The 15,108-nt window shown below is 35.6% G+C and overlaps 1 protein-coding gene across 1 annotated transcript; it reads right to left on the reverse strand.

The window, feature by feature from the left end:
* Window positions 1-11,162: 11,162 nt before the first annotated feature.
* Window positions 11,163-13,403, reverse strand: LOC137735283 (thioredoxin-like protein CITRX, chloroplastic). Its single transcript, XM_068474697.1, has 4 exons — window positions 13,117-13,403; window positions 12,630-12,752; window positions 11,694-11,774; window positions 11,163-11,395 (listed from the first exon to the last, which is right to left on the reverse strand). Exons 1-4 carry the CDS (start codon window positions 13,351-13,353, stop codon window positions 11,279-11,281), a joined length of 558 nt encoding a protein of 185 aa, XP_068330798.1. The 5' UTR covers window positions 13,354-13,403; the 3' UTR covers window positions 11,163-11,278.
* Between the last annotated feature and the right edge of the window lie 1,705 nt (window positions 13,404-15,108).

Below are 15,108 nucleotides of genomic sequence, written 5' to 3' on the forward strand. Positions count from 1 at the left end.
CGGGCTCCCAACCTAGAATTTCCAGAATGATTGTCCCCTACCCGAATTTTAGTTGAAGTTTCTCCAATCAATCACTCTACCTTCGCTTGTCTTTATTTATTCAGAGTCTACAGGACTCGGGAAAATCTGGAATTGGGTGCTTCAGTCTTAAAGAGATACCCTTGGTTTTCTGACCAGACATTCCATGACGCTTTTAGAAAAGATAATAGTCCCCTTTATAGAGATAGATTTATTAGCTGCATCCAGTCGAGGGATCTGGCTTGAGGTGTGAGAAGTGACCGCTACAAATGCAGGTTAAAAGTTTATCATCCAAACTTCTGTAACAGGCAACTAGGTTTTAGGCAAGCCATTCCAGTCCCTTTCTTTGACTTTGTTCAATATGGCACCTCTTACCGTCTTCGCTCCTCACTTGAAGTCACTTTTCAAGTTGCCCGACGCAATCTTGAGGTTATGAGCAAGGTCACCTGAAAGCCCATGACTCTGAACTTCGAATGCACTTCAAGCTTCTCATCCTGGTGGGAATCAAAATGGACTAAGAAATATAGAGGAAATCTGCACAAAGCTCATGATTGCCTCTTTAAGCAACTATTCATCAAGTCACATCCAAAACCAACTGAGCTTGAAGATTGGAAGAAAATGATTCATCAGAAGAATTAACTCCTTTTGATAGTTATTTCTTAACCCTTTAACTTGAAATTTTCATGAATATGCCCTCTCTAATCCTTTCCTTGGTTTCTTTGTACTTACAACCCAAGGCAACCCCGCGTAGGTAGTCGTCGGGCAAGATAAAGATGCTGCAGACGCCTTCATCTTCCAAGAAGTTGTAGCTGAAGCAAAAAGGCAAGGTGCTGGAGAGGGCGGAGATGTCTTCAAGTTAAGGGTTGTGAGGACATGAGAATCGTTGTTGGATACCCAAGGTGTTCCAATTTGTGTAATATCTCTATGGCCTAGCGTATTGGTATATGATCCATTATGTTCCAATTTGTGAGACAGTGAGGCAATTAGTAATACTACAATCATTTAGCGAATTAAAACATTCTTTTAATTCTTTCAATCATCGACGACTATGTGTTTAGTCATCCAAAGGGTGTACAGTTCATGAGTGATATCTAGCCATGTTTCATGACTACCCAAGATAATAGATAATAATTTGGAGATGATTCAACAATTGGATCGTTGGAGTTATCGTATTATTAATCTAAGGTTTATCCTTTTAACCGTAACCTTTTCGGGTGCAATTGCAATGCAGTTTGATCTTTCTCTAACTCAATACTCTTAATCACATTATTAGGGTATGGATGGTTTATGTCAAACCTAATGTGATTTCTGTTTATGTATATGATTCAACTGAGATGTATAAGAAATGTCTTTCTTAATCACGCTCGACACTTTCGCCAAAGATTTCCGAATCATATCGTAGGAGTATTCTCCTTCTTTTACTGACGGTTAAAGGTTATTTGTTGTACACTTTCAGGGCATTAGATTCTCACTAATGTTTGCGTTACTCAAGACAACATTCTCGCTTCTGCTTCGTCCACCGCCGCTGACGCGGGTGCTTCCCTCTAGGCGAAATGCTCCCTTACCGATGCATTTTTACATCCCACAACTTCGACTGATCGCTTAGCCTCGTTCATCTTCAGCACAAAAGCGCTTGATCAATGAGTTATTACGCACTCTTTTATGGGTGGCTACTTCTAGGCAAACCTCCTGGCTATCTCTGCACCATATACTTTATGAACAAGTCAAAGACTCCAACGATACATAAAAACATACCCAAGATAAGGTACAACCATGTTGCATCAATAAATGATCAATGGCTTGTCCACAAGAAAATCATGGTGACTCATATCAAAGGATTACTTGTATTACTGCAACTTTTAGAGTTACTTGCTTGACATGTATGTAGAACTACATGCAATTACTCTTTTTTTGATCGCCTTCAGTAAACTCATTTGGTATTGAGCACTTATATACACTTGTCGTAATGTCACCACACGGCTAGCTTGAGATTAGTCATCCTCTTAATTGAGCAAACATAGCATGGTAAAGAGTAATGATAGGGAATGAGTAATCACTCTTAAAATTAATTTTTATTGTTCAAGTTAATAAGCTTACAAAGGATACAAAATAACTTTGCCTTGATAAAGAAGGTTCTTTTGATCAATGGTATAGATATGTGCTGATCCAAATAGTTTCATATAATGAGCATTTATAATGGTGCAGGCAAACAAAATAGGCAAATTTGTACTACAACAGCTGATGTGGCAAGTTGTATACTCAATTGCCACACGAAAAAATGTGTCACTCCAATAGAATAGACAACTTAAGTAGGCAAATTTTATTTTATTATTTTATTTCATCTTTAATATCTACTTTTATCTTTTATTTGTATCTTTTTCCTCCACAAACACTTTGTTATAAATAGAAACATGGGGCTCGATTTGCTTGTAATGTTGCCTACTTTGCTGGTGCAAACAAAATTTGCCTACCCAATTGACTACACCATTAGAGCATGTTTTTGCCAAGCTTGTCAAAATAGGTTCGATTTTTCATTTGTCTACTTCATTGACGATGCTTAAGCCTATACTAATCAAAGATCACCTCACAACCGAAATGTAGGTTCTCTCCCGAAATGCTTAGACTACCAAACCCGAGATCTTGATCTCAATCATTATTGGTTTGCAGCAATAGATACCTTTTTAAGCTTTATAGCATCGCAAACACTAAGAAAGAATCATATAAAGGAAAATTATGCCAATAATACCATATGAGTAATAATTTTGTTGCAATTTTTTTATGGAAAAAAAAAAAGATTTATTGAATCATTTCGCCATTTCAATTAAGATGTTATTCTTGTAAGTCACCAACAACAAACACTTAAAAGATCTGCATCCCGCCGGGTGCGAATCACGCACGTCTTGGTTGAAATAAGAAGACAAATTCAGGTTAGGAGTGACTCATTACAACAAAACTACAAAATTTGGTAAACTGAAACGAGGATTATAGTTCAAATGGGAAGATATCCCCTCGGGATCTCTCCCACCAAATCTTTGGGATCCAGAGATCCGGATCCTTGAAATTTGATCAACAGTTACAAACAGGGGCCCCTCTAAAATTTATAATAATTGTAGCCGTTGGATCAAATTTCAAGGGTCTAGATCTCCAAATCCCTAGGACCTGGTGGGAGAGATTCGAAGGGGATCTCTTCCCAGTTCAAATACCATTAAATTTAATTTTCCAAACCAAATTAATATCATATGAGAAATACTAAGGAGACTCTCTCAAAATAAGGACTATTTGAAGACTCTCTGTCATCTCATTTTTTTTGCACAACATTTATATATTATGATAAAAATTATACCATAAACATAAAGTGATGGAAAGTCCCCATTTTGATAAAATCTCATTCCCACATCACATACCAAAATCCAGAAAGCTGTGAGAAGGATAGGTAGGATGGAAGAATATTAATTAGATTCAAAGATGATTGTGTGCAGCAAAAGGTAGGGTAAGCGCGTGGGAAAGGGTTGTTCGGATACATTGTATGATACCAAAAGTAAGTGGGAATTTGTACCAAGTTGAACATATTCTTTCATGAATGCACAACATCCCCATCATAACCAATCGTCTGCTTCTGACGCGCCTGTTTGATTCAAAACGTACATGCTCTCCTAATTTGATAATACCAACTAGAAGATCACGTACACTGCATAGTCTATCCGCATGTATGGGCACTTTTCATGTGCTTGTTCATGGTATCTATCTATCATACCAACCATATTATTTTAAACGCAACGATAGTTCGTTATTTTGAAAATCAAAATGACTCATAAAGGTATTTTATATCATCATGTTGATATTTGTTTGATATTTTGTCAATATTTAACTCTTATTCAATTCAGCAATTCAGATTTTAATTCTAATCATTTTAACAAATTTCTTAAGAATTTATTTGATATCTTATATAATTCATGAAAGTTTTACAATATTGTAGATCTATTATCCTTGTACATCTGTAAGTCATGAAGTTTTACAATAACAAATATACGCGCGCGCGCACACACACGAGTGCTCAAGCGTTAATTTTAAAAATCATCATTCGAAGATCATCCTTAAAAAAAAATTAGACAAACCTAAAAACAATTAGTCATGTAACTGTATATATTCAAACAAATGAACGAATACAGTATTCCCTATAATTAATAAAAAAAATATTCATAAGAACAACCAAACGATGAAACGTTTACTAACTTGACTAATATTTCTTTAGAGATAGGCAGATTCTTGGTACCACTTTTTTTACATAGCTTTTGACACGGTTTTTGTAGGGCTCACTCGGTAATGTATTTTAATGATCCGAACTGTCTATCTTTTAGAATGGCATTAGATCACCTTTGCAAAAAATTAGACACATCCAAAACCATTAGAGCAACTCCAGTGTGCTCTTTAGCCCGATGGACTGGCGATTCCAATCACCCAATTGCCCTAGCAATTGGCTCCAGCCCATCCGGGCAATGGGGCTAGGGGGAGGCCTAGTGGACAAGCCAGGAGGGAATCAATGGCCCGAGAGCTTGATGGTTGTGTGATGTCTGGCTGACCTCAGGGTGACCCGGCTCGAATTCGTCCGTTTTCCTTTGTCGGAATCTGGAAGAAGAATGGGATGCATGCAAGGAATTAAGCCATCGAATTAAACCACAAGAATTACAACACAACAGGATTTAAAACTCAAGAACACAAGATAGTGATAGAAACATCACCTGGGTTCGAGATTGAGAACTCAAACTCTCGGCTTCAATGGTAGGACCTTGCACCATGCATCTATGCTGCATGCAAGGCCATGGTTGGGTTCCTTGAGTTCCAAGGATTCCAAAAATATTATTTTTTAGCTTGATTTGTTGAAGGTTTGAAGAGGAAGGAGGAAGAGAGCTCACGAGAGTGAGCTGGAAAAGAGGGAGAGAAAGAAAGAAAAGGAAAAGAGAGATAGAAAGAAAAGAGAGAGGGAGAGAGAGGGAGAGAGAGGAAGAACCGGTCAAATGAGGGAAAAAGGGAAGGGGTGATGGAGATGTATGGATTGGGTGACGAAAAAATACTAATATTTTATTACCTATTGCCATGGCTATTCAATTTAGGGGTGGAGATGCAAAATGCAGTTACTGTTCACTGGGTGGCTTCAATAGTGAGTTGCTCTAGGGGGCCTTTGCAACGCTGGAGTTGCTTATAAGACATGCATTTGTAGTTAAGAAAATGGATGAATACAATTCTACAAAGAAACCTTAAAAACTTAATCCAATGGCTTAATCCAACAATTATATAGTTTCAGATTTAGGTGATTTCTGATAACAAAATCTTTGAGTAAAGACCTAAAAGATAGATGATAATTCGGATCGTTGTAATACATTACGAAGTGAGCTCCACAAAAATTGTGTAAAAAAAAGTAGTACCATGAATCTGTCTTTTATATATATTGGTTTTAGTTTACATTGTAGATCATGGCATGATCGTATTTTTCGTTACATCAACAAATGGTGTTGATGAGATTTGAATTCAAGGCTTTCAATGTAGTGAAATATAGGTGCCGCCAAATATGCATACCTATAGATGATCATTTATATACTATATAGAACGCAATTTATATGATCAGTAACTTTTCTTTTTCTTTACAAACGGTAGGATCTACGTTAATTTTATCTACATTACGAAAATAAAGAAGATGAATTCGAGTTACAATAAGTTGAAGATGCAAGAATATACACTACTACCGTCCACCAGTTACATTAACTCTTTTTTCACATTATTATCATGCCATAATATTTGTTTATATTAACTTAACAGTCAACATTGGCTTAATTATTCGATCGGACTTATTTGTGCAAGACAATGATCATGTTTGGAATGAAAAAAGTCGTACGTTGAGGCTGCATTGGTGTTCATCCATTGAACTGAGACGCAACCCAACTCAACTGTGCCAAAATGGGAACTTGCGATTTCAGTCCCACACGGCCATTGCTGGGACAAGTAATGACCGTGTGGAGGCAAGCATTCTTGGACTCCGGGAAAACGTCAATCTTTCCAGGGTCATCATCAATCTTCTCGTGCATGCATATGGGATATAGATTTTAATTTATACCAAATACCAGATATATATATATGCATGTCTTTCTGTCGTTATTTGTTTTAGACGCACGAGCTATAACTTGTGGTCATCAGACATTCACTCTTGCGTTTTGTTAAATCTCTTCTGCATTGTTAGTGATTTAAGCACGAGAGAATATGCATTAAGTGTGAAGCATTAGATAAAAGTTTTCTCTTTCTATATTACTTCAGCAATACTTAAAAAACCAAATAAGAATATATGTTATCACCATTTGATGAGTTTGAGTTTCGAGGTTTGTTTGATAGATAGACACAAATCTCTAAACATAAACTCATTTAATGATAATAAATATGTTAGTAAGTACTACTATCACTTCAGGTATTGAACAAAACTTTACCCTATTTTTAATTACTAAAAAAGATCATCATATATATAAATATTCGACATAAGATGCCCAAAGTTCAGATCGAAGTCGTGAACATTTTTAGTCGTATTCAAAGTCCAACATTTTGACCAACTATTGTGTAGTCGAACTTTTTTGGGTCGGACAATTGTTCTAAAAGAAAAGATTTTTCACATTTCAGTTGTAGCAATTTGTTATGAGTGAACACTTTCGCAGCCATACACTAAAATGTACTTGCGTCTTACATTTGTGGTGACTAGAGAATCGTAGTTTACCATTTCTGGAATAGTCTCATTCATATTATACATCTATAGGGTTTGGTAATTTTATTGAAATTTCAAGCAAAATATATCTAAATATAAAATTTAGAAGTTCTCAAAATGCATTTTGATATGTAACCTTTTCTTTTGATGCAAGCGATATTGCAGGATGATGAATTCAAACTTGAGACCTCAAGTGTAAAGGAGAATAGTCTTAACCAACTTAGCTATAAGCGTTTATTAGCATCCAACTTAATACAATATAAGGATAGAGCTAACCAAAATATAAATCATGTGTTAACATTTAAGTTTTTGCTTTGTTCGGAGAGGTATAAATTTAAGAGTATCAACTTTCACTCTCATTTTCGTGTAAAATGAAATTAAAAAAAAAAATCGAGAGTAAACGTAATTGCCCTAAATAAAAAAAAAATTGAAGTAGAATAGTATATTTTTTTTATACAATATATTTACATTAATGAGATTGATAAATAAATTAGTATCGGAACAGTTACAAACAATATTCAAATCGAAAACTTTTCACTTAAAAGTGTACCAAAATGTTACAAGATCGTAGTTTTTAATGACAAATAAAATAGTGTATTTAAAAAGACAAATAAAACATGAGAATGAACACCTATGATCTAACCCAACAATTAAAGTATTAAAATTTGCAATAGAAGTGCTGAACGTATCAGCCGAATATCTTGGTATCTGACGCTCTGATTCTCCCCGATTCGGACCATCACCCCAAACAGGATTTTTCTTACAATCAACCAAACAACAATCCACTCCCTGGTTCCTCACATTACTTTTATAGTTCCCCAAATCAACGGCTCTCATTACATCAGCCTCATCACAACTCCTTACAAGCTCATCCACCAGAGAAATTTTTATGAGTGAGGGAACACCATGACACATGGTGTTCCCTCACTCATAAAAATTTCTCCTCATGGATATCCTTCAATTTTTTATTTCAATAAATAAATAAAATCAAATTTTTATGAGTGAAGGAACACCATGTGTCATGGTGTTCCCGGCACTCCTAAAAATTTCTCCATCCACCAGATAGCCACTCCTACACGTATACCATCCTATATATAAAGATTTGGATTCTCTTCTGAGCCCAAGAAAATGATCCTCCAGACCAAGACTCGTGGATCATTGGATTTTCATCCAACAATTTTAATTATTATAACTTTAAAAAGACATTTTGTTTGTAACCGTTAAATAAAAATCTGACGATCCACGTGTCTTGGTCTAGAAAATACTCTCCTTGAGTTCAGGAGAGGATCCAAATCCCTGTATAGAAGCCGTCACCGCTGTCAAGGCCTTGATTCCTTCATTGCCTTTCTCTTGAAGTTGGAGTATTTGTGTTCTCGGTATTCATAAAAATTTCTGGTCTACTTGTCGTTTGCTGGAGGCTGCATTCAGGCATTTTCGTTGGTGTGGATTGAGGACAGACATGGTCGTCGGAAGTCTGACGACGTCGTTGATATCATGGTGCAGTGTATGAGCTTGGGGTCCGCTCTGGTGCTGGCGTGCCTGGCGTTGTTCTTGGGGGTTCTTCCGTTGATACTACCGCCGCTGCCTCCTCCTCCATTGATGCTCTTGTTCTTTCCGGTTGGCATAATGGCTGCTCTCGTGCTTCTCGCCTTCTCGCCGGCCGGTCCGGAGGCCGGACACGTCGTCATTTCTAATGCTATGTAAATATTGTTAGCCAATAGATTTAGATTATATCGACTGCATCGACTGCTAGCTATGAGATACCTGTACGCTTCTTGCCTGTTTGGCACAATTATAATTTAGTGATACATTTTGTTTGGGTGGTGCACTGCTATCCATATAACGTTTTTTTTTTAATCTTCTGCACATAGTCTTCCCAATTTCTGACATTTTCACTGAACAAGGATTTTATGTAGAATTTGATAGTATCGATACACGCATAAAAAAGGCTATAAAGAATCCTACCTTCACCCTTAGGTTTTCATTTCAAGCAGCTACTCTCTCTCACATCAACTTTATCCGACCCACCACCTCTCATCCCCTCGTCCCTCTTCTCCTATTTTATATTCAATCTTCGCCAGCACCACCTTTTATCCCTATCACTTAACCACAATAGACTGGGAAATGCAGTAGTTACTCAGCTATTTTGCCGGTTAAACTGCTATTTCAACCCCCACTCCCTTTCCGTTTCTCTCTCACTGAGGATGTCAATCATTCTCTGCTACAAACATTCTTGGTTGGTCCTCCCTCTTAAGAGATGATGCATCAGTAAAAAGTCTTGTGATAGCACCCTCATTCCTTTGCTCCTCATTTCTTCTGTCCCAACCATCGTGCTGCTTCAAATGATTTTGTAAGGTCCACGAGAATCAGGAAGATGACCCGATTCGAATTGCTCCGACATCACCTTCTTTTTTTTTTTAATCTTATTTTCTATTTAAAAAATAATTTTTTAAATGACAATAAAGTCTCAAACTCCATTCAAATCGCTAATAAAAATCTATAATAATCCTTGAAAAATCCTTTCGAATGTTGTAAGAATTCTACCATCCTATCAAATCTATCACTTTAAAAAAAAGTATTTTAAAATCCTTTCAAATCCTTATTATTTGACTACATCCTCTTAGAATTCCCAGCCCTAACAACCGCCTTATAGCCGACAGATGAAAAGTTGGGATATCTATTCATCAGTTGGGATATATATTTCCAAAGAGACATCATACAGTCTACACATTAAACATAACAATGATTTTCACATGTCATTTTCTCTTTCTGCGTTAGTTAACTGGAGAAATTGAGTGCAGCAGCCTGTGACTTTTGGCGACAAGGGAAAAGGAAGACGGACTAGAAAGACATAGGATTTAGCTGTCATATATATCTTCTTTAAAGGGTGTCTCCAGCCACCCCGTGATCGACCTTATTCTAATTATGCCAATCCAAACCTTCAAATATATTAATGACTTATTTTTAGCTATTACTTCATTTTAACTTTATTTTGCTCTCTATAACTCAAAAGTCATCATTTTACTTCTTGAAACTTAAAGTTCGCTTTACTTTGCCTCCCTGAAAATTCAAGTTTGATCTCATTTTGCCCCTTCAAACTTGAAAGTCGTCTTTATAAAACTCAAAATTTACTACATATCGCTTGATCTATTAATTTCTGATGTGAATTTGATTTGGATGCATTAGACTAATCAATTTCTTTTTTTTATTTTTTTTAATCTCTTTAATTTCTTTTAAATTTAATATCCTTTGATTGTTTTAATATTAACTCATAAACATATTCGACCCTTAAGTTTTAGGGACAAGTGAGAGTCCACAAGTCAATGTGAAACGAATTTTGAGTTTTCAGGGAGCAAAGTAATAACTTTTGAGTTACAATTGGCAAAATGAAATTAAAATGGTTTTTCAAAAAGCACAGCTAAAAAATTAAGCTTATATCAATTTCAAGATTCTTGTGAAATCTAATAATTTAATTTCAATTAATCCTTCATCTTGTGCAATTGGAGAAATTTTTCAATATGCTGAGAATACGGTATACATCGTGTCAAAATATAAGTGGTTGAATTTTTTTTTTCTTCAAGTATCTAGCCACTTGTATTATGACACTTGATATACCAAAATGTATTTTCGACACAGTGAAAAGAATCTCTTTTACAATTAGGGCCATCTCCCACTTTCTTTCTTGAACCCCATGATATTTGGGTTTTTTATCCAATATGGTCCCTTATATTTGAAGTCAGTAGAGACGGTCTTTGAGTTTATCCACTATCAATTATTTTGATCATTCCTTGAAAAATCTCCATTAAATAAGAATAAAATAACAAAAATACCCTCAATTTTTGTCTAATCAATTTGACCCGTTGTTTATTAAATTGAAAGTATTTTTGTCATTAGATCCTTATTTAACATAATTTTTCCAAAAATGATCAAAATCATTGATGATAGACAAACTCAAGGATCACTTTTATTAATTTTAAATCTCAGGGACCAAAGTGACGAGTTATGCAAATCTCAGAAACTATTTTGACTAAAAAGCCTAACCTTTGCCTTTTGCCTCCACAAAATAGATTTTAACAAATTTACGATATCCAGCAAGGCACTAATTAATCAAACCAAACCCATTTAACTTTAATAACACTTGCAATCTGCTGGTTTGATGACTACCACGAACTTGCAGCTTAATAAAAAGAGGTAAAATCTTATTATCTTATAGGTTTAGGGTTTAGGTGCGATCACTAAACAATAGTAAGAACAGTAATTCTCGTACCATCACAAAACATCTGCACCTCTAACTGTGCGAGGATGTGTGACGGACACGCATCCTTATATTTAAACATGCCTACAACGACCACATCTACTCGCTATCTTATGGCTACAAAATTGTTCACTCCAAGGCGATACATCAGTCAGTAAATTCATTAGGACAGAACAAAACTCAAACAGTGATGGTAATGCTTGTACCATTACAAAACGAGAGCATGCCCCCCACATTTATGTAGCAATAAATCACGTACTCCTTCACATTTCGTTATCAATGATATCCCGCATCATCTGCAACGGGATGAGCCCTTCAGTCCGGATGGCATCTTTACTCGAATCTGGACTGATAAATAACAATGTCGGCAATCCTCGTACCTGATTCAAAATGAAGCATTCTTTTTTCAGTTATTTGCCACTAAATTAATTCGTTGCTTTCAAACATAGATCTCATTCAAGCATAGATAATAAGAAAATTCCACCCAGTTTATCCACAATACTTATCACCGAGACTAACACAAAATCTCGTACGATGTAGAGCTATCTTTCTACGAGCAAATCTAGCTACAGATGCATAAATTTGTAAGGCTCATAAAGATTATCAGATGCCAAAAATTACATAAAGAAATTTCAGTGCAACAAGGAGGGCTTCAAAGCACGGAAGAAAAACAATTACCTGCATGTCGCGTGCGAATTCGTACTCATCATCCGTATCAACCTTTATAATTCGTACATTGCTCTCATACTCTACAGCGAGCTGTTATGGAAATTAAAGGTTTTCAACGTTACTTCTATGTTTGCAAATCTCGGAAATCATCACTTGTCAGGTGCTTATATTATATATACTTGCTGTATGAAATTTTTACAACCCTCTATAAAACTGCAACTTAAGTGAATATAACAAATTAGAGAAAATTAACAAATTTAGATCCAAGGTGGAGTACTCTACATCAACCAAAAATATTTAAACCGCAAATCAAACTATCAACAAAATAGAAGAGTAACTTCCGTAGTGAAAGCGTTTTGGTTGGTCTGTTAAACAAAACAACAGACAGCAATTAGGTCCACGATAGTTAAATGGCACTGAAACTTTACCATGTTTGTATCCCAAAAGAAACTAAATGTGAGAATCATAGAAAACGGCGAATAACCAATCCCTATAACCATACTGAATAATCATAGAAAACGGTGAATAATCCTGTTCATTTCATGAGGAGAATCCTAGTCTACGAAAAGTAAAAAAAGGTTGCTAAACATCTCTTTCTACAATCAAAACTATAAAACATACGAAGGAGTGATTTAATGCTGGATCTAATTGTTCAGTACTTCCTCCTCATCTTACCAAATTTTGTGCGTGTTTGATAAAGATACATACACGTTGCACAGTATGCAATCATATTCCGCGTAAAATGTTCTCAATCACCACAACAGACACAAAAGATTAGGAAGGAAATGCTCGAAAGCTTCATATTTCAGTTTAGCATAATAGAAATCCTCCAACAAACAGTATGATATCGATATCAAAGTACAAATTTTTGGAATTTAAGCTTGTCAACCATTAAATCTAAAAAAAATAATATCTGAAATTTGAATACAAAGCACCACAGCATACCATTTCAAGTTCTTGAGCCATCAGTATACAGGGTCCACACCATGTTGCAAAGAAATCAACAATAATGGGTACATTTCTGTCTCCTTTTACCAGTTCCTGGACCTCCTGGGCCGACACCTTCTTCTGCCCTCCCATACAAGAATTAAATAAGCTCAAATTTATAATTCCGGACGTATGAAGGAAGGAAATTAAATAAAACTCCAAACCCCAAGTTGGTTTTCAAAGAAAGCCAAATGAAAAAAAAATTTCCATACTTTCCCATTTCCCAAACAGAAGTAAAGCCCTGAATCTAAATTCAAACGTCCTAATTCTTCATTTTACTTCATTTTTCTCACCAAAAAGATAAATAATTTGGAAATACAAACCAACCCATCAAACCATTACCACTTTTAAGTAGGAAAAACTCATGAATTGAAGAAAAAAATAACCGACTTGTAATGGGTAATTAAAATGCTAAAGTAAACAAGCATTTGCAGGAATAACTTACCACAAGATAATCTTCTCTGACATGTTTACCATGAGGGGGGCTGCAAAGCAACTTTCTTTTCACTGTTGAGGGAGAAAAGAGTGAGCTTTGGTGGTGGGTTTTCATGGAGGAGACAGAAAGAGGGAGGGAAGGCGGTGGGAGATGATATGGTAAGGCCACGGGAGAGTAGCTGTGGGTTTTGAAGCTAAAGCCATGGCTGTAGATAGGAGGAGGTGTTTGCGTTCGGAAGAGAGCCATTTTTTTCTAGAGAGCTCAAAGAGTAATCCGTTCTACACTATATGACTCGACTGTAATCCAAAATCCGAAACGAAATCAATAAATCCCAGCAGACAAACACGTTTAGATGTGGTTACTGGGCCCATTTGGGTTGGAGTGGTGTGAAGTCTATTTCGTTAACGGAGCCCATACAAAAGCCCATTTGTACAGTCCATAAGACGACTTGTAAATTCGACTCCTATGTGATGTTTACTTGAAATTGGAAAAGTTATGTGGTTTAAGTTTGGAGTGGAGGGTAAAAATCCAACTATTAGGTTTAGTTCAACTCTCCTTCTCCAAGGGATAGTTTAGGATTGCTGTGTTTTTTTAATAAATTGTTTCTGCTGTACTTTAAGAATACTAAACTAGGCCTAAGACTCCTTGATCCAGTAAATTGATGGTCATCTATTATTTGATTTAATTTTTCGGTAGATAAAATAGTACAGACAAAAACTAAATGATCACTAACTGTTGGAGCTACCACTATTTACTTGGACCATGGGATCCAGGAGAATAAGACTGTAATTACTTACATAAAATGTTTACTTTCCATTAATTTGAATCCTGATTTTTCAAGCTGAATTACCGATTTAATATTTTTTGTCAATCATAAAAAGTTTCATTAATATAAAATGCTAATAGAAAGAAGAATAAGTCCAGAGAGAAAAACAGTCCACAAGAATCAATAAAAGTGCATCCAAAACATAAAAGCAAATGCAAAGAACACATGACACTACTGTCATAACATTTGGGGAGGAAAGAGGCATAAAACCTAGACCCGAGACAAGCTCAAAGGGTGGACGAGAGGTTGCCACCGACTCCAATCATAGACCGAGGATGATGACTAAACCTTGTAATTTTGTTTGCTATGGGTCACAACTGTTTTAATTCCATGTGTGATAACAAACGATTAAAAAGTCACGAATCAAAATAATATATAGGGATTTGGAATCACTCTAGTTTTCATTCCAAATTAGTTAGGAAGTGATTTTCACAAATCATTTTTAGTTTCTCACATATTCCTCTTTATTTAAAGCCATCAGATTGAACAAATAACGCGAAATCAATAGTTAAGATTAAACAAAAATGCGTTAGAAGCTAAAAATAATGTGTGAAAATCACTTCCCATAAATAAATTCATATTATTTTATGTCTATTAATCAACCAAAAAAGAGGAATTCAATTGAAAACTCTTTTAACTTCGAGAAGAGACTATCACTATATTAGGAACTAATTAGTTCCTATAGCTAGGTTGTTATACCAACTTTCCATTTTTTTTTGCCTTTGTTTAGTTAGTGTTCTTGGGTTGACAATTAATTATATCAGAATAACATTACCAACTTTCATATTTATAATCCCAGCCTACATCACTTCAAAAACAATGACATATCACTGATTCATTTCGTTGATGAATCATGAGAAAGATCTTTCTTGTTACGTTTTACTATCTTTTGATGTTTATATCACATTTAGCATACTATCTATCTACTTATGAAGTTGATCGTGGTCAGTGAACTTGTTCGGTGGATTTTCCATTTCCCAATCTATTGAAGGCATTAAATAATTCACTCAACTTATCAAATATGTCCCACAATCGTAAAAAATAGATCACAACATTCCGAACCCCTTAGCTTGTTAGCTTCTCCTCAAACCTGTGAGATCCCCCATCTTGAACACTTACGCTAGAGATCGCAATGACTTATGGAAACAACAATACTTAGGAGAGAGGAGAGTTTC

This window comes from Pyrus communis, chromosome 5 (assembly GCF_963583255.1).
Source record: "Pyrus communis chromosome 5, drPyrComm1.1, whole genome shotgun sequence".
In the NCBI taxonomy this organism is placed as follows: domain Eukaryota; kingdom Viridiplantae; phylum Streptophyta; class Magnoliopsida; order Rosales; family Rosaceae; genus Pyrus; species Pyrus communis.